Source organism: Tenrec ecaudatus, chromosome 4 (assembly GCF_050624435.1).
Source record: "Tenrec ecaudatus isolate mTenEca1 chromosome 4, mTenEca1.hap1, whole genome shotgun sequence".
In the NCBI taxonomy this organism is placed as follows: Eukaryota; Metazoa; Chordata; class Mammalia; order Afrosoricida; family Tenrecidae; genus Tenrec; species Tenrec ecaudatus.
The window spans coordinates 158,735,052-158,761,996 of record NC_134533.1 but is presented as its reverse complement, the minus strand read 5'-3'; the positions used below and the strand labels follow the sequence as shown (position 1 = coordinate 158,761,996).

The window sequence follows — 26,945 nt, the reverse complement described above, 5'->3', positions numbered from 1 at the left end:
AAAATCTGGTTCTGCATTCAAAGAAAGAGAAGTACCTTTGTACTTTAGACCTTTGACCTTTTTGAATTTCTATTTGCTCCTCATTTGTATTGTGTACTTCCTTTACCTTTTAGTCGAAGCAATGCTGCTCCTGTTCTTAGGTGCCATTGAGTGAGTTCTGACTTAGAGTGATTTCATGAACAGATTGAAGTACTGCCTGGCCCTGCACCAGCCTCCCAATTATTGCTGGGTGAGCCGAGTATAATTCCTTTTATTTCTCCTTGAAGTTTTTAATCTGTTGTCAAAGTGTGCCCTCCAGAGTTCATGCCATACACAACTTTATAGCTTTCACCATGTCTATCACCTGTTTTTACTTTTTCAAACTGAAGAATAAGGTTTTTAGACTTCCTCAATCCAGCAAATTTCTCTCTCAATTATAGTTGGCCTAATCGTTTGATGATACAGTGACCAAAAACTGCATTGTACAACTCTGAAGTGCGCTTAGTGTAATGTATGCAAAGATAAGCCAATGTGCTTTGGTTTGGGATGTGCATGTATGTTTTCTCCCTAGATGTCTAGGTTTTGCTTAACATTGTTTAGCCTACAACGGTGACATTGGAATAGTCTTACCATGAATGATCTAGTGAAATCAGCTCACTAGGGTTAGCTGGTGCTTTGTTTTCAGAGCGCCCATGCTACTTTACTCCCTGTGTGAGCACTCTCAAAAGAAAATATTTCAACCTCTCAGAATACTTCTGACACATTGTTTCTTTCCTTTTCTTTACAAAGAGTTTATTGACTACTCAAATGAACCCATTTAAATATTGGTACAAAAAGGAGAAAATAAAAGAATTCTGTAATAAGAATAAGAGAACAAAGCCAACTGGGAATGATCAGGTTATACATTCTGATTTGGGCAGGAGAAAATGTGCTTTGTAAAGGATGCACTGAAATGTCTTGGTAGGTAGACAGTTCTTTATTGTGTTTTAGGTGAGAATTTGCAGAATTAATTTTCTATTCAATTTATACACATTTATTTCTGTAACATTTGTAGCAGTTCCCACAGTATGACAGCACTTTCCAGCTTCCTGCCTGGGTTTCCTGTTGCCATTCTGCAAAGGAGAGCTTTAGCCCTGTGTCAATTATTCTGGAGAGTGTGTTTTTCACATGTGCTATTGTTTATAGCCTCCCATTTGGCTGCCTGGTGATCCCAAGGGTGGGTTCTCTTTCAGGTTAGAAGGGTGTCCAAAAGACCATAGTCTGAGAGGTTTCACAAATCTCTGTCAGATCAGTATGTCTGGTGGTAATTTTTTTATCATTATGAATTTTCTATATTTCTCCCTCATGCTGTCCTGGATCTTCTGTGGTCCCCAACCGGGACGTTGCTACATGGCCAGTCTAGGTATCCAGGCACTATCTAGATCTTCTGTTCTTAGAGTAGTGGAGGCTGTGGTTTGAGTGGTCCATGGGTCTTTGGATTAAATGTTTCTTTGAGTCTTGGATCTGGGCAGGGATGTAGATGCACAATTCGGTTAGTGTGTGCAGTCTGTCCTGAAGTGAGGAAGTGATGGCCCTTTGAATACTTTATCTTGTGTAGAAATCATCTTAGTAAATTGGAGCCTTAAAGAATGGACTAAATAGTTTTAGAATTCATGCTTTATCCAGCACCCTATTTACTTACAGGTATAGTAAATTAGAACAGAAATTCTTTTCTGAATTTAATGTCAAAGTTTAGTAAAATTTTAGTGAAGCTCATAAACTTTGGGTTTTCCTTAGATATATTGCTATTATAATGTGATTTATAGTTAGATATTTTACTATTACATTTTAGTCTTTTGTTAATTCTTGATTTTTAAAATCAAAATGCTTATTCTAATAATTTAGATGATATGGGTATATATCCCCCAATAGTTTAGTGTAGCATCTTCCATATTTAATCTGTTTGATGGGTGACTTTTGGTCTCATTTATGGAGTATCTTGTAACACCATTTTAAATTTTCATGTATTCACCTCATTTTTTCTTTTATTTTGGTCATTAGATTTCTCACATTGCTTTCCATTCTTCCTACAGTTCTTATATTTTTCTCTATATGAGAAAAATATAAAAATTATAAAATGAAAAATACCTTTAGGAGCTTTAACATGTTTGACTATATTTTACTTAAAAAAATACTCTTATTTCTTTATTTTATTGAGTTGGATGTAGACATTGGAGTGTTCGCTGCTTCCTTAACAAGGGGCCACATCAAGAACTAGTAAGCTGTGTGGGCTGGACCACTGCTGAAGAACTGTATTCCTGTAGTGATGATCACCAGATAGTGAAGTGGAACTTGCTGACCAGTGAAACAAGTCAGATAGTAAAGCTTCCTGATGATATTTACCCAATAGATCTTCACTGGTTTCCAAAAAGCTTAGGCATTAAGAAACAGACTCAAGCAGAAAGCTTTGTCCTCACAAGTTCTGATGGTAAGTTTTAAATAAATGTTATATGCTCATCGTTGTGTCTAAAATACATGTTAGTATGACTTATGCTTTGAGTTGTTCTATAAAGCTGTTATTTATGGATTTGCCTACATATTGTCATGAAGAAAGCAAATTAAACTAATACATACTGGACTTGAATGTGGATTTTTGACTTCACTTTGTAGTCTCTAGAGTTAAGCTCTCAGCAGTTTTGATTGCTTTTCTCAGGTTTCATTATAACACACTAATAAAGGGACACAATTCAAACTTGTTTTGGTAAACTATTGATTAAATCTAAATTGTAGTAGCTAGTAGATGTTAATTTTCCCTTAAAAAGTTGGAGATGCAAAAAAAGAAAAAGAAAACAAAAAACAAATAGAAAGAGTTGGAGATGCATATAATTTGATCATAGCTATATTACTGGTAAGTAAAAAACTACTTTTAAGGGAATATTTTAATTTTTGTGCTTTTAGAAGTACTTGAACTTTTTCGTTTATTGGTATACTGTGTGAGTTCGGTGGTACCTTCATTGAAAAATAACAGAAATCTTATATGCTACTTTAGTTTAAATGGAGTTTTAGATTCTTCTAGCCTGGGAGTAGATCTTTACACTGCCCTCAGGCCTGGGCTATTGTTGTCGTTAAGCTTATTTGTACCACTTGGGGAGTGTGCTGGCTGCTAGCAGCCCGAAGCTTGTTCTACTAGCAGCTGAAAGAGCGCTTCACTCAGGTTCTGGCCTGCCAGTCGCAGAGAGGGCCCTGGGTGGGCTTGGGTTCGGTGCTCCTCACTGTGCATGTCACTTCAGTCAAGGGGTTGAGTGACTCTTGATTGGGTCTCAGATCATCTTCTTTGAAAAGGGAGGGAAAGACTTTTGTAAGCAGAAGGGGGAAGGAATGGTATGCCAGACAATAACATCAGCTTTTACTACATTTGCAGAGAGAAGCAGGTTGCTTTACAGCTTTTTTTTACAATTAAATGAGATACATATGTGCTTTTACTTGGTGCTTGCGCCATAGAAGATTGCATCCAAAGTGGGATTTGGCTGCGTTTATTTCACAGTTGGAATTTAATTTACCTCAGATAATAAAGGAGAGAGCATTAACTTTTATTTTTATTAAAAAAAAACACAAAAACATTTAAAATTGTAAACTAGGTGGGGGTTTCCATTGAGATCATCAACTTTGCATTCAACAGTCCAAACCACCAACCAATCAAAACCTCCATTATTCCATCTTGACTGTTTTTTAAAACTGTTTATTTTTATATAATTCACATTTACAGAAAAGCTGCAAGAATAGTACAGTGAACTACCAACTATACCCACTGCCTCCAAATTTATTCCAACTCATAATGACCCTACAGGAGAGAGTAAAACTGCCACTTTTGAGTTTCTGAGGCTGTAAATTTTTACGAGAGGAGACAGCCTCCTCCTTCTGCCATGAGAAGTGGGTAGATTTGAACTGCTGACCTTGAAGTTAACAGTCCAAAGCATAACCTACCAGGACTCTTCCATGAACTTCTACATGTCCTTATCCATATTTAGAATTTAACATTTTCTCCCATATACTCTTTCTCCCTACCCTCTTTCCTAAACACACACACACACACACACACACACACGTAGTTTTCTGAAACATTTGAGAGTAATTTGCAGACATGCCCTTTTACCATAAATATGTCAATGAATTTCATAAAAATATGGGTTTTCTGTTACATCATCATAATACATTTATCAAAGTTGGGAAATTTAACATTGATATACTACTACCATCTAATCTGGAGTTCATTTTTAAATTAGTTTTTTCCTACTAATGTCATCATAGAAATTGGCTTTTTTTCGTGGATTACACAAGTTTTTAAAATTCTAAATCATTTTCTTGAGGGCTCCTACAGATCTTTTAACATTCCATACATCAATTATATCAAGTATATTTGTTCATATGTTGCCATCACCATTTTTAAACATTTACTTTCTTTTTGAGCCCTTGGGATAGATTGCACATTTTTGTCATGTCTCTAATAACCATGTTTAATCTGGAGCAACTCCACAGTCTTTCTTTTTTTCACTGATGATCTAACAGTTTGGGAGAAAACAGGCCTGTTAGTTTGTAGAATGTCCCACACTTTGCGTTTGTCAGCTGTTTCCTCAGGATTTGATTTATCGTATAAATTTCTCAAAAAACTCAAACTCACTGCCATGAAGTCGATTTTGACTCATAGTGACCATATGAGACATAGTTGACCTGTCCCTGTGAGTGAGTTTACAAGACTAGCTCTTTTTTTTAAATCATTTTATTAGGAGTTCATGAAACTCTTACCACAATCCATACATGCATCAATTGTGTAAAGCACATTTGTACATTCATTGCTCTCATCATTCTCAAAATATTTGCTCTCTACCTAAGCCCCTGCCAATCAGCTAATTTCCCCCCCCTCCCCACTCCTCCCTCCCTCATGAGCCCTTGATAATTTATAAATTATTATTTTGTCATATCTTATACTGTCTAACATCTCCCTTCACCCACTTTTCTGTTGTCCATCCCCCAGGGAGGAGGTTATATGTAAATCCTTATAATCAGTTCCCCCTCTCTACCCCACCCTCCCTCAACCCTCCCACTATCGCCGCTCTCACCACTGGTCCTGAAGGGATCATCCGCCCTGGATTCCCTGTTTCCAGTTCCTCTGTACCACTGTACATCCTCTTATCCAGCCAGATTTGTAAGGTAGAATTGGGATCATGATAGCATAGGGTGTGTGTGTGAGGAAGTATCAAGAACTAGAGGAAAGTTGTATTTTTCATCGTTGCTACTTTGCACCCTGACTGACTCATCTCCTTCCTGCTACCCTCCATAAGGGGATGTCCAGTTGCCTACCGATGGGCTTTAGGTCTCTGCTCCGCACTCCCCCTCATTCACACTGATAGGATTTTTTTTTTGTTCTTTGATGCCTGATCCCTTTGACACCTCATGGTCGCAGAGGCTGGTGTGCTTCTTGCATGTGGGCTTTGTTGCCTCTCAGCTAGATGGCCGCTTGTTTACCTTAAACTCTTATCACAATTCATACATACATCAAAATTGTATAAAGCACATTTGCACATTCGTTACCTTTTATGAGGGTTATTAGGGAAGTTAGCAGATTACAATTCAGATGAACAATGCTCAGGATAAATTTGTTAAATCAGGAGAGTTTCTGCCATACTTGCAGGCAGGCCTCTCTCTGGCCCTTAGCTTCTTGGGCTGACTTCTACCCTATTTATACAATGTTATAAATCTCTTTTAAGGCTGTTAATAAATGCCCAAAGAGCATGCCACTTTCCTATAAACCTGAACACGAGGAACTCAGCTCCCACTCTGGAGGTTAGCAAATTCAACTCCTCCAATGAAGTGCCCAGGGCATCCCACTCCACAAGCTAGGCGCATGCCCCTCAGCTTTACTTGCTCTGTGGCCTGAGGAGTCCACTGCTCTGTCTCACTCTCTCACTCCTAGTACTAGTGCTGGTGGCTGGTGCTGCTGCTCTTTTGCCGCTCCTCTGATGTTAAAGATGTCTCCTGAATCAAGAACATTCAATGCACTGGGACCTTGGGATCCAAAAGATGTGCTCTATTCCAGGCCTTTGTCTCTTGACTAGTAGTGAAAGTCCCATGTGTTAGCCTAGGGAGATTACAGAAACAAATTAGTAGAGACTCTCATAGTGGTATAAGAAAGAGCTATACATTTAAGAGTAATTGAATATTGAGAAAACATCCCAGCCCAGTCTAGATCAAGTCTGATATCAGGCCATATGTCCAATACTAATCTATAAATTGCTCTTCAGACTCACGTAACACATGCAATGGCGCCGGATGCAGGAAGATCACCGGCCAGTGGGTGGAAAGTCTTGTAGATCCAGTGACCGTGGAAACATCTCAGGGCCAAAGGGATCTCCACATGACTCCTTTAGCTCCAGGGCTCTAGTATAGCTCCATTTGTCTTGTAGGACTGTCTCACAGGGAGTGAGCAAGTGTCCCACCTCCAGCGAGCTATTTATCTCCTTGGCACCTCCAAATGAGTTCATCAAGCTGCGACCTAATTGACAGGCTATACTCCACCCCTTCACTCTTCAGGCTAAAATTGACAACAGATTATGTAACTACCACACCCTGCTTCCTGCTTCTATGATGGCTCATTTTATACTCAGCAGGATGGCACTCACAATTAACTGTTAACAATCACCTACAGTGGAATCATATAATCCAACCGTATTTTTGCTCACCTTATCCAGACCCATCAGGAAAACAGGTTGTTTAGTGGAAGTAACAAAATCTATGGCTACAAGAGCTATATTAAATAATTCACTGCTTTTCATGGGTTCACCTTGTACTTTTAAGCCCAGCTCCCAAATAAGGCATTTATTCAGGAAAACCTGTTGTGTGTGTTTTTGTTCATTCCAACAAGGGTGTTTTTGCTTCAAAACTCTTATCAGTTGGCACAGTTAATGAATGTAAGTGTATTTCAAATATATCTATTGCTGTCTTTTTATCTACTTAGGCATTCCCTCATATAAAAAAATCACAAGTTGAAATTGATACCAATTGTAATTCAACACCAATTCTAGTATTGCCTCCCCCCCTCCCCCAATATTTGGAAACAGTGAAGAAGCCTGGCTTTCATTATTTTCAATATGTTTACTCATTTACTCAATCCTACAACATACATTGAGAGAAAGATGGGCCTATCTATTCCCCGAAGGAGCTATGGGCACTTGTAAGGAGTCTCACGGGCAGTCTACCCTGGCCTATAGGGTTGCTGTGAGTCAACATAGACTCTGGCAGTGAGTCAGTAAGTTCAATACACATTAAGTCATTTCAAAATTGTTAATTCAAACTAGTTTAAAAAACAAAACAAAAAAACCAATGCATTTAATATTTGTTTCATGTTTTTCTACTGAGACTGAGGATAGAGACTCGAAGTCTTGTGTTCAAAAGTAGTTTGCATCACCCTTAGAGCCCCCTGCTTAAGTACCTGTGGTTTTGTTATTCACTGGATTATATTTATTTACATTTGTTTCTCTTTTAAGCCTCACCTCTATTCCTTATTGATCTAATTATTTTTAAATATGTAAAACAGTAGCATGGGTATTTCCAAAATTCAGAGCTATGTTGAAAGAAATACTCTAAATCATTTCCTCAATCTTGGATAACTTGGATAACTTGGATAACTTGGATAACTTGGATAACTTCCTCAATCTTGGATAACTTCCCTTTCCTCCCTGTAGGTAGCCATTCTCTTTGGTTGCTGGCTTATTCTTTCTGTGTTTCTTTTGGCACAACACAGAAGGTAGCATACCATATATTCTATTTTATACTTTCTTTTTAAATTCACCAGTATTTAAGGATTGCCTTTTATGTCCTGGGGAACATGACAGTAAACATAAATAGACTTGATGACTTTTGTTTCTGAATATTTCCCTGAATTCAGATTACTTAATAACATTTAACTAAGGGTAACTGCTTGGGTCTCTATTTCACATTGATTTTTGATAAAACATTTTCTGATAGCAAAACATGTCTAAAGTAAGTTAAAAGATACAATTTAAGAGATAAATCTGTATGGTATTAAATATGGCCCAATGCATTGTGACTCGAGAGAGCATACCATTTCATTTAACTTTAATGCTTACTATATGAGAAAAAGAGATCTGGTGATGTGTAGCGGTTACTTGGGCAGTTAACTGCAAGATCAGCCGTTTGAAACCATCAGCTGCTCTCGGCAGAAATACGAGACATATTCCTGTAAAGAATTACTGTCTCGGAAACCCAGAGGGGAAGTTCTATTCTGTTATATAGAGTAGCCACAAGTTGGAATCAGCTCATTGGCAGTGAGTGTTTTTAGTTAATTAACAAAATGGCACAGCATGCCACAAGTTGTAAGGAGAAGAGAAAACCAAAGTGGAATAATTGCTTCCTAGGCAAGTTTGAAGGCTATTTGGGATCTTATTAGAGAGAGAGAGAGAGAGAGAGAGAGAGAGAGAGAGAGAGAGAGAGAGAGAGAGAGAGAGAGAGAGAGAGAGAGAGAGAGAGAGAGAGAGAGAGAGAGAGAGAGAGAGAGAGAGAGAGAGAGAGAGAAAGAATGATACCCTAAAGAAAAGATGTGAAAAGTGATGCAAGACAGTATCCAGAAATAAAAAGAAAAACGTGTTCAAAGAAGGTAGATGCAATTCAGAGGTGGCCAAAGGGCCACCTGCTGCTTAGGCATGTGAGGTCACTTTCTAGTTCAGTCAGTGCCAAGTTCACCCCTAGCATTATCTCTTTCTCTTGGGTTCTCTTTTCTAATTGCTACTAACTTTCCCACTTTGGTTTTTCCTGCCCTAATGTGTAGAAAGAAGTTACAGTTTTTAAAATTTGCTTACCACTTCTCTGATGTCCCTTTATCTGACCCCTCCTTCTTTCAGATTCGAGAAAGGTCCCTGGTATCTTGGCAAGATTCTGAAGTGTAGGACGCTGACTTTTGCCAAGATTTTCTCTCATTACTAGCTCTTGTTTCTACATTTCCTCTTTTTGAATATTTCATATAGCTGTGTCTTGTTTTTTTAAAGGAAAGGTTTCTTTACCATTGTGTTAATAACATTTAAAAAAGAACTGAATTATTTAAAATGCATTAGAAGAGCGGCGATGTAACGGAATTCTGGCTTCACATCTTTCTAAAGGCATTAATTTACTAAAAACTTTGGAATTCTGGCTTCACATCTTTCTAAAGGCATTAACTTACTAAAAACTTAGTGCCACGAGTCAGTTCCAACGCAGAGCAACCCTGTGGGACAGGGCGAAGCTGTCCCGGGGAGGTTCTGCGACTGTACTTCTTTGTGGGAGTAGGCAAGCTCATCTTCCTCTCCCACACAGCAGCTGGTCTTTCAAACTCTGACGTTGAGGTTAGTCAGGTGGATAGCCACTTTGCCACTTACACACTTTCAATTACCTTTACTGAAAGTTGACTTATTATACACTATACTGTACTAGGTATCTTACAATACCTACTATATTCTCTTATTAAGAAATATTCTCTAAATAGTCTCTAATAAGGAATATTCTCTTATTAGTTAATATGTCTATGTTATAGTCTTTTAAACACTGTTGGTACATATACTTATTATCAGATGCTAGTCATTACCAATCTTTGTTTATAACTGTTAAACCATTCAGCATGTTATGATATTTATAAATCTTGATGTTACCTGAGGTTGACTTTTGACTATTCCATGCTGTGTGAAAACCCTGGGTCTACTGGGGTTCTTTACAATTTATCAAATGGAAACCAGCCTCCAATACTGGCCTCATGAAGCTTGATACATCAAAATCTTCAGCTCTTGTTCCCATACTTTCTCACTTTTAGTATACTTCCGCTATGCTAAACTACTTGCAGTTCCTTGAATGCATATTCTCTTTTTAAAAATTTCAAGGTGTATTCACATATAATTCACATGTCATATAATTTGATGGTTTAAACATGTTAAAAAGTTGTGCAATCACCACAATAAATTTCAGAACATTTTCTTCTATTTTGTTCTCTATAATTATTAGCTACCCTTTTTCCACCAACTTCCCCTCCCATAAGCCTAAGAAACTTTACCAATCCTGGATTTCATGTAAAGAAAAAAAAAAAACCAACCCAAATAAAACAAAAACCTCAGGGGAAAAGAGCAGAAAAAAATAGAACAAATTTAAAATGTGTCAAAAGGGAGAACAAATGCTAAGGTGTTACAATGTAACCCAACGACATCTGTACTTATATACTTTTCATTGTACTCCGTCTGATAGCAAGGCCGCACACATCCCTGGTCAGTGGTCAGAAGGGTTCACTGGAGGCTTACCCCATGTGGGGACCCTAGAAATGGATTTTGGGCTTTCACTGTGATCCATAGCTTTCTGCAAACTGGGTGCTCAGAATTTAAATTCTAATACTATTCCCTTCTCCTGTCTTGGATTGTATTATTTCTAATCCTTGGATTACACAGGCTGATATGCTTCTGTGTGGATTTAGCTGACACCTCACTTAGATGACTGTTTTACGACAATCCTTTAGGATCCCAGATGCTATTTTTTTCTAGTAGCTGGGTACCATCTGCTCTCTTTACCACGCTTTACTATAACACTCATATCTTCAGTGATCTTTTCATGATGACAAGTATCAAGTAGGACCATATCTTTGAGGCCTTTTATAAACATCTGCAACATTTTTGCAAATATTTGCCATCTGCAAAGTGCATGTGTGTTCTTTGTTCCTAAATGTTCTCTTTCTAGCCTCTTTGTGCTCCCTAACATAGATATTGCTTAAGGCATTTCTAGTATTTTAAATTGCATGGCATGAATTTTTGCTGTTGAAAATATACTCAGCAGAACATATGAGGGTAAGTAAAAAAATATTGATACAAAATCATGGAAACCTTTATTGAATAAAAACTGAAATATGAAGCTGTTACTTCTTAATATATGATCCATCCAGGCCTATACACTTCCAAAAGCAGTGTTTGTGTCAGTTGAATCCTTTCCCTGGAGAACTCTCCTTTTATTTACATCTTGTCAAGGCAGCAGTCTTAGCATCTTCACGGGGCTCCAATGATGTTCCTTTTAAATGTTCCTTGAGTTTGGGGAGCAAAATTTCGTCTCAAGAGGCAAGACCAGGGCTATCAGGTGGAAGGGATAAGGCTTCCCAGTGAAATTATTGTAGGACAGCCCTTGCCACCTTTGAAATATGCACATGTGCAGTCACGATTGAAAACACTTCCTCCCTACATCTTTCCTGCGTCTTCCTTACCAAAGCAGTTTGAAATTTTCATAAATATTCTTCTTAAGAAGCTCCCATGATTGTCTCGTGTCCTTTGAGAAAATCTATCAAGATTACTTTTTGTCGGTCTCCTCAGTAACTAGCTGTTTTAGCTGAACTCTCTGCCTTGAATTAATTGGTCCAGCATATTCTCTCAGAAGTCACTTTTTGATTGACCATTTAAAAAAATCATTTTATTGGGAGTTCGTACAACTCTTACATACATCCACACATACATCCATTGTGTCAAGCACATTTGTACATTTGTTGCCATCATCATTCTCAAAACACTTGCTTTCCACTTGAGCCCTTGGTATCAGCTCCGCATTATCCCCCCTCCCTTCCTTCACCCCCCTCATGAACCCTTAATCATTTCTAAATTATTATTTTGTCATGTCTTACGCTGTTCAACGTCTCCCTTCACCCACCCCTCTCTTGTCCGTTCCCCATTGAGGGGTTTTATGTAGATCCTTGTGATTGGTTCCCCTTTCTACCCCACCTTCCCCTTACACTGCTAGTATCACCACTCTTACCACTGGTCCTGAGGGGTTTTTCTCTCCTGGATTCCCTATGTTTCCAGTTCCTATCTGTATCAGTGTACATCCTCTGGTCTAGCTGGATTTGTAAGATGGAATTGGGATCATGATAGTGGGGGGGGGGTGGGAAGAGGCGCAGAGATTGGTCCATTTTTGAAGGCACCCTGACAAGACTACGACCAGAATTTCACCGAGAGAACTGGTCTGTAGCCATCTGATCACAGAGACATTATTTAAACATGAACTAAACCTGTGCCTGTTTGAACTGGAACCATGCTAGCAACACGTGTTTACTTACCCACGTGTCCTCATTCAACAGTTTCTACATGTATGGTTTAGTGACATTGGTTATGTTCTTGAACTTGTGCAGCCATTCTTCTTTGTTTTCTAGTTCCTCCTCGTCAAACTCACTGCCCTGTTTCTTAACTAATCTTTGGTCTTGCTCTTGTTAGTTTGAACCCATATTACTAACCCTATTGCCAATTACCGGTAGTTGAATTCTGACCCGCAATGCTAGTCACGACGAAGCCTCCACATATTTCTCTTATGGAGCAGTAAATAGGTTTGAACTGCCAGCCGTGCTCTTGGCAGCTGAGTTCAAGCATAATGCCACCAGGGCTCCTTTGATTCCATGTATATTTTTACAGAACAACACCTTCTTATTGTGCATTAAGTGAAGGTTTACAAAGCAAATCATCAGTTTTACATCTAACAATTCATGTATTGTTCGCAGTCCGTTCATAGACATCTTCATCCCACTTCTTCCCTGCTTCGTTCCAGTTTTCCTTCTTTCCTCTCAGAACTTTGCCCTTTTGATCTTAAAGGGTGGAGTCCTGCTCCAGACCTGAAGGGTTACTAAAGGCCATCGTCTGTATCTGATCAGTAAGATTGGTCTTATTTTTTTAATCAGTTTTATTGGCATATAATTTACATATCACAAAATTCAATAGTTCAATCGCATCAAAAATATTTGTACAATCATCACTATAATCAGTTTTAGAGCAATTTCTTGCATTTTTTTCTCCCCACCCCCAACATTTTCTTGATTCTTGTGTTGTAGCCTAGTGCTCAAACTTCATGCCACCAGGGCTCCTTGATTCTTGTACTCATAGTACAAGCTTGCCATTTCCTCACAACCTCCTTTGCCATACACCCAAGGAACCATTAATCTAGTTATTGTCTCGATAGATTTACCTATTTTAAATTTCATATTCAGAGAAACATTTAAAAAAACTCAACAAAGTAAAGCAGATAAAATAACTCAATCAAAAAGCAGAAAATATTAAAAACTAGAACACATTTAAAATGGATCAAGAGGGAGATCAAATGACAAGCTGTGTTCCACATTTTCTCCCCTCCCTAGCACTTTTTTAGTGATATTTTCTAGAGCACTTGGTAATGGTAGCCAGGATCCATTGAATTCTGGTCTCAGGGTTGTGGAGACTAATGTTTGCATGGCCCATTAGTCCATAGGACCTTTTTTTTTTTTTAACCCTACATATAAATCTTAAGAGATATTAATGCCCTTTATAGCAAAGTTCAATAAAACAAAATTACAAATGCTGGAGAGGGTACAGAGAGATTGGAACCCTGATATACTACTGGAGGGATTGTAAAATTATACATACTCTACGGAAAGCAGTATGGCCTGTCCTCAAATAGTTGGAAATAGAAAAACCATAAGACCTAGCAATCACCTATTTGGTTTGTATTCTAGAAAATATGAGTGGTAATGTGAGCAGATGCATGCACACCCATGTTGAGGGCAGCATTATTCACAATAGCAGGATAATGGAAACAAGCAAACTGCCCGCCAGTGGAAGACTGGCGAAACAAACTTTGGCACATGCACACAGTGGAATTGTAAGCATCGCTAAAGAGTAATGATGGAGCGGAGACTCCTCATGACATGGATGGATTTGGAGGTCATTATGCTGAGTGAAGTTAATCACAAAAGGACCAATGTGTAAGACTGTTCATATCTAAAAAAATTAAGATGAAGGTTATCAAACCACAAGGAATAGGCTTTGATGGTTACTAGAGGTGGGAGGGGAAAGGAAGCAAAGGGAATTAATAGGGTAGAAGGTAGACAGGCGTTAGCTTGGTGAAGGGGAAGATAGTAACTGAAAGGGAGGTGGAGAAAGACAGGAAGATGCAGAACAAACTAATGGGTTGATAAGTTGCTAAAGTTGAGTACAAAAATGATCTGAGGAAACCCTCACCTAATCCACAATAAAAAATTTAGTAAAACCCCAAAACTTAATGCCCAAACTATTGTTGGGTTGTAAGAAGACATCAAGGGGTAGCTTTGGTTTAAGGTTTAAAGATTACCTCAAGGCAATAGTTCTAGATGTCATTTCATGTATTTTTAATCTTGCTCCATACTTTTTCTTATTTCTAACTTTTTAAAAACTAATTTATGCCTTATTTAATAAGTGAGAAATTAATTTTATCCTTCAGGGCTTAGATATTTATCATTTTTATTTAAATAATCCATTTGAATCAATCTGATAAATGAATGAATAAATGACTCCTTGGTTATAGTTACTTTCTAGTCTACTTCTAGCAAATAATTGAAAATAAATTGAGTTCTAGTCTTGGTCTAACATTTTAAAAAACGTGTCAAAAAGCTAGGAAAGGTAAAAAAACAAACAAACAAACAAACAAAAGCTAGGAAAGGTATACAGAAGAACCTAAATGATAATAGTAGGCTTTAAAATATTTGACATATAATTTTATGTTTATACTTTATTTTAGATATGCTATTCAAACAACTTGTAACAGATAAAATACAAAGGTCAAAGATTTACTGAGCACCAAATCTGTGCAAAGAGCTGGCCTCTGTTATTCTAGAATGTCTTCTCTGGGTCATCTCACACATGTAGGACATGTTCTCTGAAGGAAAAGACATCCTGCGAGGTGGAACAGAAACTCGGTGAAAGAAGGAGGATGCTTCGCAGGCTAGATGGACACAATGGCTGCAGCAACGAGCTCCATTGTCGCCCCAGCTCGGCTCTGTGAGGGTGACACAGCCGGGCCGTGCTCTGAGTCAGAATCAACCGGAGGGTAGCTAACAACCAATAACAGCAGCTAATTGCCATGTTCACTCGCCACTCTCCTGCCGGCTCATCATATCACAGTGCCATTTGTGTTGCTGTGATGCTGGAAGTCATAGCAGTCATAGATTTTTGTAATAGAAAATTCAGTATTAAGTTGATAAGACTTAATCTATCGACTTAAATCTATAAATTTCCTTTGAAAAAAGACAGCTAATTTCTGAGAATGTTAATTCTGGTTCAAGAATTGCCTGACTACTTTCTTTGGTGATGGATTTGTTCATCACATTCAATAACTATTATGCACTACCTGGTATTCGATACCAGGTAATACGCTAACATTTAATAAAACAGACCTGGAAAAAAGAAATAATTATCAAAGACAGCTTAAAGAATACATTAAAATATATTCAAATTAGTTTTAGTTTCAGAAAGACTAGTAAGACAGTTGTATTCAAAGTACTCCTATTACATTTTTAAATAGCATAGTGGTCAATACAAAGTAACAGGGAAGAATGAGGAAACGCAGGCGGCGCTAATGGGATAATTACTAAAAGAAAACGGTACCTTATGCATGAGGCCTAGAAAATCAGTGCCAAAGCTAATGTCAAAGTAGGTCAGTCTGGGAATAATTTCTTTTGTAGAAATTAACACCAAACTAGTCCCAAGGAGTTTAAGATTGAAAAAGTCCCCCAAATTCAACTCTTGCAAGATGACTGTCTGCTCCATTCCCCTTTCCTGCCCGAGTACATACTCACATCTCTGGACTGTGCGAATGGCTGGTGGTCCATAAAACTCACAAAAATTCGAGGAAATGACTCACGTGGTGGGTGCAGTTCAGTCCAAAACCCGCAGGTCAGGCAGGGCCAGATGCTGGAGCTAGAGGATGCATTCCATCCTGTCTCTTGCCTGTGATGAGCTCACCCCCCCCACCCCCCGCTTCCCAGTGTGAGCTCTGGATTGCCTTGCAGAGAAGCCTGTTCACAATGACTCACAGGTGAATCCTATCACTGTCACCCCCCACCTTCTTATCAGACCCATGCAGGGAATGGTCATTTGGTGGGGGCTACATGGTGCAATAACATTTCACTCAAATGTACTAATCTCTTCTCCACTCCTGAACTGTATTTTATTTATGCGCAGATGACCTGGAGTCTCTGGCAAGATGTTTCCAGTCGGCATTGGCCTCCTACTAATCTTAATCAGCCAGGCTTGTTCCTAGGTCACTCTAGATTCTAGAAAGTTTTCTCTCTCCTTGAAGCTGTAGCATATAATTCCTCACATCATTGTAAGTAATAGGAAAAGATAACCACTAGAGAATGTGGTCTTATTCCACTCTCTACTAAGATCAGAACACATTCTCATGCCATGCCTGTGTATTAGCCGATAATGCCCTCTCCACCAAAATGGGACCACAGCCCCAGGTGTATGAAATCCAGAAGAATTACGTGGCATACGGGATTATGATTAAAAGGACTATATTAATAGAGTATAACTCAGTCACTTTGTTCAGTTACTCATACTTATGGTCACTAAATCTTAAAATTTCACAAGTGCTGGTTATGTAAAAACATTTTTTCAAGTAAAAATGTAAGACATGAACCATTGCCTGAAAGAAATGCTAGATCAATAAAACGTGCTATAACAACTACACATAAAGTATAGAAAGAGCGAGTGACTTTGTTGATGGAAATGGGTAGGTGGTCAATGAAATAACCAGAAGTTGCTTGTGTTAGTCTGGGTAGACTAGAGAAACAAATTCATAAACACTCATATATGTATAAGAAAGAGCTTTATATAAAGAGTACATTAAGAAAACATCCCAGTCCAATCCAAGCCCGTAAGTCAGATAATAGCCCATATGTCCAGTACCAGTCTATAAATTCCTCTTCAGAGTCATGCAACACGTCCAATGATGCCGAATGCAGGAAGATCACAAGCCAGTGGGTGGATAGTCTTGTGGATCACATGGCAGTAGAGGCATCTCAGCACTGGCAGGGTCTCCACGTGGCTCCTCCAGTTCAGGGCACTAGCAGAGTTCCATGTGTCTTGTCAGCTGCAATGCCTCCCAGGGAGTGAGCAGAGAGAGAGGGTGTCTCTGGCCTCCAAGGAAGAAATACAGGAATTCCCAGAATCCTCAGGAGAAGGCCATGCTCATACAGAGGCCTCATTGGGTATATTCTGATTGACAGGCTACACTCTATCCCTACACTCTTAATCCTCAAATTAACACCAGATTTTGTAACTACCACATTGCTAATTAAATGTTTTAAAGCTATCTTAAGCATCTGACTTACCGTATGTACTCGAATATAAACCGACCAGAGTATAAGCCGAGGTACCCAATTCTTACCTGGGGAACCAGAAAAACGGATTGACTCGAGTATAAGCCTAGGGTGGGAAATGCAGGATGTGAATTCACACAGAGACCAAAGGGGAGAGACGGAGCACAGCCGCAGACACATCCTTACCAGTTGAGCTGCCGGCATAAGTGAATCACTACGGGTGCTTTTGTGAATTGGAGTCGTCATGACATAGGACGGCTCTGATTGGTTAGATGTGAGTAAACAAACATTCAAAGCCCTGCAGTGTCAAGAGTATATACGGTAAATTATGTTTTTAGTGAATTGTTAATATTACTCTGAATCTTTAAAAACCTCAAGTTGAAAGTGAATTAAGTAAAATAAATCCTCAGATAAGTGGTTCTCAACCTTCCTAATGCCTGCCGTGACCCTTTAATACAGTTCCTCATGTTGTGGTGAAACCCCCCCCATAGGCATTTGCTATGAATAAGTCGTTAGTTTTGCAAAGTTTTATTATTCAGTCTCCAGCTTAATTTCTATCACCAAGTCCCTATTTTCCAGCTATTGGTTCTACCACTTTGTTTCCAAGTTGGTGATAGAGATTAACTTGGTAATAGAAATGAAACTGGCCATCTCTTGTGTGCCAGTTTGTTGTGCTGTGGTTGCGTGTGTGTTGCTGTGATGCTCTGTCACTGGTATTTCAGGTGCCAGCAGACGCACCCAGAGTGAACAGGCTTCCAGACTAAGAATAGGCAATGAAGAAGGACTTGGCTTCCCACTTGGGAAACAGTTGCAAATATCTTCTAATGACTGGAACTTTTAATGTGTGAAGTATGAATTTGGCAGAATTGGCAGTGGTCAAAAATGAAATGGAATGCATGAAGATTGATGACCTAGGTATTAGTGAGCTGAAATGCATTGGGCTTGGCCATTTGGAATCCAAAAATCATATGATTTACTGTCCCAGGAACAACATAATCAAGAGGACTAGTGTGACACTCATGGTCAGAAAGCATCTTGCTAAATCCACCATGGAGTACAATGCTTTCTGTGGTCAGATTACATCTATATTATATTATCTATATATTATATAATATATGAATATGGACTTGAAGATATAATATAGATAAAATATCATATATAATATGCTGTTATATGTTAATATTATATATTATCTCTATATTGTCTATATTATTTTTATGAGCGATATTTTATCTTCAAGTCCATATTTTCCAACTACTAGTCCGTCCTCTTCATTTCCAACATTTTATTTCAACATAATCAGCAATAACTATCAATTCACCTTAATTGTATGTTTGGTTCATTTCCGACTGAAGTTATTGGTGGACTTCTTCAATCACTTCTTCGTTAGCTGTCATGGTCGCTGCATACATTTGAATAATAGTTATAGCGATTTGATTTTCTTACATGTGGGTAGACAGTAAAGGCATTGTATTTCAAGCAAGATCTTGATATGTGTTTTTTTGACAAGTAATGCAACATCATTCCTCTTACATCTGTCACTCTTGGCATTCGGGATTAAAATGAACAATATGAGTCCATTTCAGGTCACCGATGCCTAAAACATAGATCTTTGCCCATACTATTTAATTTGTAATGACTGACAGTTTTCCTAGATTTATACTGCGTACAATCCAAGTTCCAATTACGCATTGATGTGCGCAGCTTTTGTTTCTCATCTTGCATCTTGCCCTGTCAGCAAATGAAACTACTCCTACAGGCTGTCCTCTCTCCATGGCATTATGGTTGACTCTACTTTGAGAAGACAGCTCTTCCTAAGTCATATTTTGAGTGACTTTTGACCTTAGGGTCTCATCTATGGCACTGTCTCTGGCAGAGTTTTACTTTTATTGATGAGGTTTTCAGTAACTGACTGTGTTCCATGCTCCATGCTGTCCCTAGGGTTTTCAGTGGCTAATTTCCTTTGAATTTCAGAGGCTCACAGCCCATTCCTTCTTTGTAGTCTGTTCTTAGTCTGGGTGCTCTGTGGAAGCCTGTGCACTTTGGGTGACCTTGCTGGCATTGGAAATCCCGGTGACATGTCTTTTAGCAACACACAAGCCTCCACTATGACAAACTGACAGGCATTTTATTGGGAGCTCATAACTCATATCACAATCCATACATCCATTGTGTCAAGCACATTTGTATATTTGTTGCCATCATCATTCTCAAAACATTTGCTTTCCACTTGAGGCCTTGGTATCAGCTCCTCATTTTTACCCTTTCCTCCCTGCTCCCCCTCCCTCATGAACCCTTGGTAATTTATAAATTATTATTATTTTGTCATATCTTAAACTGTCTGACATCTCCCTTCACCCACTTTTCTGTTGTCCATTTCCAGGGAGGAGGTTATATGTAGATCTTTCAAATAGGTTTCTCCGTTCCAATCCACCCTCCCGAAATAGGTTTCTCCTTTCCACTCCACCCTCCCGGTATTGCCACTCTCAACAGGCAAATTTTTTATAGCCCTGTCTCATAGTTTTATAATTTTGTTTTTGTGCCAATTTTCTAATCGATCTGCATGTTTGTTGAGAATAAGGATTATTTTGTATTAGTTACCCTAATGTCTCTGGTGCCTAACACTATGTTAACTAATAGAAGGTAATCAATAAATGTTCACTGACTAAATCAATTCATAAAATAGATTCCTCAAAGTATAACTTCTTTTAGGTAAGTTTCACCTGATTTCCAAGTTAGGAAGAGTGGAAAAGAGTGTAGAAGCTCACTGTGGAGCGGTACTTGCAGGAAGATGGAATTACGAAGGAACAGCATTAGTTACAGGTAAGTGGTCTACAGAAAGTACTTTTTTTTTTCATACAACTCTTATCACAATCCATACATACATCAATTGTGTAAAGCACATGTGTACATTCATTTCCCTCATCATTTTCAAAGCATTTGCTCGCCACTTAAGCCCTTGGCATCAGGTCCTCTTTTTTCCCCCCCTCCCTCCCCGCTCCCTTCTCCCTCATGAGCCCTTGATAATTTATAAATTATTATTTTGTCATATCTTGCCCTGTCTAGTGTCTCCCTTCACCCCCTTTTCTGTTGCCCATCCCCCAGGGAGGAGGTCACATGTAGATCCTTGTAATTGGTTCCCTCTTACCAACCCACTCACCTTCTACCCTCCCAGTATCAGAAAGTACATTTTAAATAATATTTTAAAGAAAAAATTTCAAAGGAGGATAACATTGTAATTTAGTAATAATGTCTTTCGCTATCTAATAACAGCCATTGGTACAGTATTACATTAGCTTGCTTTGTGACTTACGGAGAATGTTCAGTCGAAGAAAGCCTTAGTGCAGTTAAGTATGAAGGGAACATTTTCATTTAACTGATGTTTACTTCCTTGCATTTCTCATCTTTTGCCTTACACCAAGGATTCGCATCTTCATGCTATATATTTTGTTGTATATCAAATGACTCCAACAGTTAGCAATTTGAAGTAATAAATACGCATTAACTCACAGTTTCTGTGGTCCGGAGCAGTGTAGCTGTCTGGCTCAAAGTCTAGCATGATATTGTAGCAAGGATATTGGATGAGGCTGCAGTCACATAGGGTGAGAGGCAATAGTTCCTCATTGGCTCATCAGGAGACCTCAGTTCCTTCCACATACCTCTATATAGAGCCACTTGGCAGCTGGCTCACATGGCAGCTGGCTCTCCTCTAGTGTGAATGAGCCAAGAGTGAGCAAGACAGACCTGCCGTCTGCTGGATTACTTAATCTCAGAAGTCATAAACCATCATTTCCCCTACATTCTATTCACTAGAAAGGCATGAGTACAACTCCTACTCTTGAAGAGGGGGATTAAGTCAGAAAGCTCTTTAAAAGGCAAGGGTGGCTAGACTTCATCTCACATTCTTTGGACACATCATGCTTGGTAAAGTCAGCAAAAAAGAAGACCATCGAAGAGATGGATTAACACAGTGACTGCAGCAATGAGCTCAAACATAACAATTGTGAGAATGAAGGACTCCAGCCACGCAGTGTTCAGTCTGTTTTTTATGGGGTCACTATAACTTGATCACACCGAACAATGGAACAACAGCTTAAAGGAGGACTAAGAAAAACTTACAGGATAAAAATGTAAAGCCATCACATCTATGCCATAGACATTCTCTAGGATTTTTCTCAGCAAGTTGTCCCTCTGTCACCTGCATCTTCAACTTCTGCAGTGTTTTGTGTGTCAGCATGGGAATATGTTCAGATGTATCTGTTTCAAAATTAAGCAGAAAGAAACAAGCCTCTCTCTTAAGGAAGCTGGTGTCTAGCTACAACTTCCTCTTTCTTCCTTCCCCTTTAAGTCAGTCTGTTGAAAAGAACTGTCTTCTACTTTGTTTAGTTGCCTCTGTGCTGAAGGGAAATTGCTTACATATGGCTGTTCCATCCGTGTTCAGTAGCCCCACCAAATGGTGGGACCATGCAAACAGGGTGTGTAAAACACGAATAGATAGCTCACTTTTACTCTTCCTCTGTGTATAAGAGAGAGCTGAGAAGCAGGAAGATTTCGGTGACCAAAGAGAAGGAAAAGCAACTAGTGGAGCAAGATACTGGTCTGAAGTGGCAGGTAGCAGAGGCACCAGGCAGAGGAACCACGGCTTAGACCATGCGGCAGTGAGGCAGAGTGGTAGGCAGGTCATGGAGGCAGAGGCCAAGGGACCTGCCTAAGAGGCTGGGACCAGAGGGTGACTTAGCTGTTGATTGAGAAGAGGTCAGTGGTTTGAACCCACTGGCTGCTGTATGATAAAAAATGTGTAAAAGATCTAGAACCTTGGAAACCTTATAAGAAGTCTATTATTTCCTATAGGATCACTATGAAGAATAGAAAGCAACTCCATGGCAATGGCATTTTTGGGTTCAAACCACAAACTTTTAATGTGATTGATTAAATTGTATGATATGTGAATTTTACCAATGAAATGATTTCAAAAGAAAAAGAAAGAAGCGATACTACTGTAGTCTAATGACTGTATTTTTAATATTTTCTGATCCTGGCTTGTGATAACATGTTAACTTTCCTAATAAGTCCTCATAATCATGAGGATTATCTGAGAGCTTTGTGAGGCCTTTGCACCAGATGACAGAACCTAGCAGAGAAGCTAGTGCATAGGATGGTCGTCCTCACTGGGAAAAGAAAGATGGAGGCGGGAGGCAGGTCTGACCTCACTGCCTGGTGGCAATCAGCCTGGGGCTGGTGTGGAGCTGGATTCTCTTTTTCTTTGTGTAGTGAAAGGATGTAGATGTAGCCCCCTCCTCAGTTCTTCACTGACTTCCTGGTACTTGATTACAGCTCTGCTTGGTGCACTGAAAGCACTTTTGTTAGAATTCTAAGATAAAGTTTGCATGGAAAATGGAGACATTATTTGAATAATAGAATTAAGTCTTCTAAGATTTAAGTAAAAACATAAAATTTTAGTCTTGGAAATTAGTCTACTTTAATAAAATCGATTCAAAATCCTTTGCATTAAATTCTACAGTTATGAAGCACTCTATCATTTAATTAGGGTAAATTGTGTTTGAATCTTAAATATTCACTAATATCGATACTTATCATCTTTATATGTAAATTTAATGTTTAAATTTATGTACTATGAAAATATCAATTATTTTCTCTTTACAGTTGGAGAAGATGGACAAATAAAAATTTGGTCAAAGACTGGCATGCTAAGATCGACTTTAGCGCAGCAAGGTATATTTTATAATCAATAATCTTAATTTTTAAATTGTGCATATAAGACATCTTGTATTCTTCAAAAGCATTGAGTATGCTTCTGAGACTGCATTTTGTTCAAAGGGTCGAAGTCTAAAACTTCTATTTCTAGTTAAACTGTTCCCTCTTACACTCATGTTGCCTGTTGGATCATGGAAGCCATATTATTCTAGTAAAGAATTATAAGAAATCCTCAAGGGCTTTTTCTTTATGTGTTAGTCTATGTAAAGGTAGCTGTAGGCTAAATAACTCTGGACATTTTGAACTAGAATAGGTATATTTCTAGTGTTGTGTATCCCGGTGTGACAAAACTTCATAACGTTTGCATCTCTTCTAAATTATGTTGTAGGCTTAGTTTTTATATCAATGCAAGGGAGCAGACACAATTGATGAAACAAATTTCGGTAAGCCAAAAACTGTTTTGGGCCATCTTAGTTTTCCTTGTTAATGGAAAGAAGTGACCAAAAAGGCATTCCTATTGGGATTTAGATTATATGTGAGTTTGTTTGTGTAGCAGATCTATCTTCCTAATTAGGTCATATCTAGGCTATAAAGCAATTTGAGTGTTGAGCTGAACATGTATCCGCTGATGTTTGGGAACAGGTCATTAAAAGATGGGCAGGCTCTTCTTTAGAATGGCATGATAAAGTCATTTTGTGAAGCCTCTCTAGCAGCTGACTATCCAAAATTTTTCAAGTTTATTTGAAATTTACTTTCAGAAAGTTAAAATTACCCGCATTGCTTTTAGCCACACAGTAACCAAATGTTAGCTAAGATAACCACACGTATTAGGTAATGATTAACTTCTAAGGTTAAATCTTTGCTACAGATAACTTCCAAATACAATATTTATACATAAGTAGAAAATTTAGAATTCATAGGAACATTCAAGGGTAAATTTCAGTTAGCAAACTATGCCAATTTATTGCTATTTTATTGATATACCTCAAAAAACCCACTTTAATCTTCTATTGAACCTGGGGATATACTTTTGGTTTCAAAGACTTTTCTGTTTACTTAATTATTTGGTATCTTTACTGTGGTATCTGACATGTGATCAATTGACAGAATTCTCTCAGAAATTACTTGTCCTTTAAAAGGGCCACATGAGGTTTTGTGAAGTGGAATGTAGCCGAGTATGATAGTGGGACAGGAAGAAAACACCATTTATAGATGTATGTATACAAGCATGTACATATGTAAATATATTTATATATGATGATGGGGAACTAGGTCTATGTACATATATTTATATGTTAAGTATTAAGGTAGCAGATGGACATTGGGCCTCTATTCAAGTATTCCCTCAATGCAAGAACACTGTGTTCTAATAACCTGGAATTCTATGATGCTCACCTTCCTGACAAGATTGGGTGCATAAGCAAATGTAGTGAATAAAGCTAATGGTGCCCGGCTTTAAAAGATAGTGTCTGAAGGTTTGAAGTTAAACAAGATGCCATCTAGCAGGGAAGCAAGCACTCCAGCCTGTGTGATCACAAGGTGTCAGTGGGATCAGGTATCAGGCATCAGAAGACCCCAAACAATCATATTGATGTGAATGAGGTAGGCGGAGTGTAGACCCAAAGCCCATCTGTAGACAGTTGGACATACCCTCACAGAAGGGTCACAAAGAAGACATGAACCAGTCAGGGTGCAGTACAACACCGATAAAACATTCATCTAGTTCTTTAATGTCCCCCACCCCCTATCATCATCCCAGTTCTACCTTACAAATCTGGCTAGACCAGAGCATGTATTCTGGTTCAGATAAGAGCTCTCAACCCGCAGAATCCAGGACAGATAATTAATTCCCGCAGGAACAGTAGTGGGAGTAGCAATACCATGAGGGGAAGGGGAAGGTGAGGGGAGCAAGGGGAGAAAAGGAGAACCAGTTGTAATGATCGACATGTAATCCCCTTTTCCCCAGGGGGATGAACAACAGAAATGTGGGTGAAGGGAGATGGCAGTCGGTGTAAAATATGAAAATAATAATAATTTATCAAGGTTTCACGAGGGTGGCGGTGTGGGGGAGGGAGGGAAAAAGAGGAGCTGAAACCAAGGGCTCAAGTAGAAAGAAAATGTTTTGAAAAGGATGATGGCAACATATGTACAAATGTGCTTGATACAACCGATGTATGGATTGTTTTGAGAGCTGTAAGAGCCCCCAATAAAATTATTTATTTTAAAAAATTAAAATAAAAAAAGGGACACAGCATGCATTCCCAAATTAATTTTGGCAGAAAAGTGGGTTATATTAAAATATATGCAAATAAATTAAAGTAACTATTATTGAAATTAAATCATGACTACAGTGAAATGAAATATAGAGGGAAATGAACACATAGTAAGGCTTTTGCCTACATTTTATGTTCCCAAACTTATTTGGCCTACTATCCTCTTTTCAGAAAGAAAAATTATTCAGTGCCTTCCTTACAATTAAACTTTTGTATCGTAGTCCATAATCTGGGTTAAAGTGTAGGTAACTTCTTTTGAAGCCCCCTCTGGATTGGTCCAGTGTCCCCAGGGGGCGAAGCCAGTGCCTTTGGAAAACACTGGACTTCAGGAACTCAGTAGCAGGGCCTGGGCTGCTATTCTTTTCAGCTTTTGGTGTTGCTGAGATATATCCGTTTTCTCTTTCTCATTTTCTACTTCTACCAAATTTGTTGCTTACAGCAGACTCAGGTCTGCAGAGAAATTCTGAAAGCTTATGCCACTACCCACCCTAGAAAATCTAGAATTCTTGTTTGAGATCCCTTAGTAATGACTCCCGTCTCAGCTTTGATTTAATATGTGATCCTTTTTCACTTAACATAGTGACAGCATACCACGTTTTCAAGTTTCAATCATGTTATACTTGTATTTGTACATCTCTTTTTAAATTGACAAATGATAACCATCTCACTGCCATCAAGTAGATGCTGACTCATAGAGACCTTAAAGGGCAGGGTAGACCAGCCCCTATGAATTTCTGAGGCTATAACTTCCTTGAAGTGGCTGGTTGAGTTCGAACTGCTGAACTTATGGTTAGCAGCCCATCTTGTAACCACTACATCACCAGGGCCCTTCATTGTATACCTATACTATATTTTGTATATGGATATTTGGATTGTTTCTTGATTTGGCTACTATGAATAAAACTGCCATCAACATTTGTGTATCAGTTTTGGGGTAGACATTTGTTTTTCACCTTTCAAGTTATAAACCTAGGAATTGCATAGTAAACATGTGCTTAATTTTTAAGAAACCGCCAAACTATTTTTCAATGGTATGTCTATGGGGACTCCAATCTATTCACATCCTCACCAACATTTGTTAGATCTGTTTGTTTGTTTGTTTTTAATTATAGCCACTGTAGTGGGTATGAAGTGGTATCTCATTTTTTAAAATTTCTAATACCTTTTTAATTTTAGGTTAGTACTTTCATACTACATTAAAAATTTTTTTTGAGAATATATATTAAAATAAAATTTTTCTCTACTAATTTTTTGTTGTTGAGAATGTACACAACAGAATACTAATTCAACAATTTCTATGTATATATGAGGGGACTTAAAAATTTCGTGGAAAAATTCCATTATCTTTTAATTCCCGTTTTCCATAAACTTTTCAAAGTCTCCTCAGACATTTCAGTGACATTGTGCAACCATGTTCACTCTTCTTTTCCAAAATGCTCTTCTCTGCCAATGTAACTTGCTACGTCTTCCATCTCATCTTCCAAGTTGCTGTTGCCAGTTTAACTTCATAATGATCATTCTCAACAAACACAATGCTCAAAGAAGACATTCTTGGCTAATTACATGAAACTATTGTTTGCGTCTGTTTTGTTCTATTATGTTTGATGACTGCCTCTTGGTCTATGTACAGAGGCGGTCAAGAAATAGTCCAAACAGAACAAGGAGATATTAAGTGGTTTAAAATTCAAAAAAGTATGAATCGGTGTCGCATCCTTATGCGATCTGTGTGGTGAGCAAATAATTCAAAAAGCTGGACTGTGTGAAAAAGAACGCAGCATCAAGACTGGACGAAGGATCACTAGCATCTGGAGGTATGCAGATGACACGACTTGACTCGC

The 26,945-nt window shown here is 38.4% G+C and overlaps 1 protein-coding gene across 3 annotated transcripts in view; it reads left to right on the top strand.

Moving 5' to 3' along the window:
- Positions 1-26,945, top strand: part of IFT80 (intraflagellar transport 80) — a 166,862-nt gene that overhangs the window by 15,814 nt on the left and 124,103 nt on the right. For all 3 annotated transcript variants that reach the window (XM_075546978.1, XM_075546977.1, XM_075546980.1), the window contains exons 3-5: positions 2,227-2,446; positions 19,832-19,942; positions 22,784-22,852. In XM_075546978.1, the coding sequence (XP_075403093.1) occupies positions 2,227-2,446; positions 19,832-19,942; positions 22,784-22,852 (400 nt within the window). The remainder of the gene's footprint in view (positions 1-2,226; positions 2,447-19,831; positions 19,943-22,783; positions 22,853-26,945) is intronic.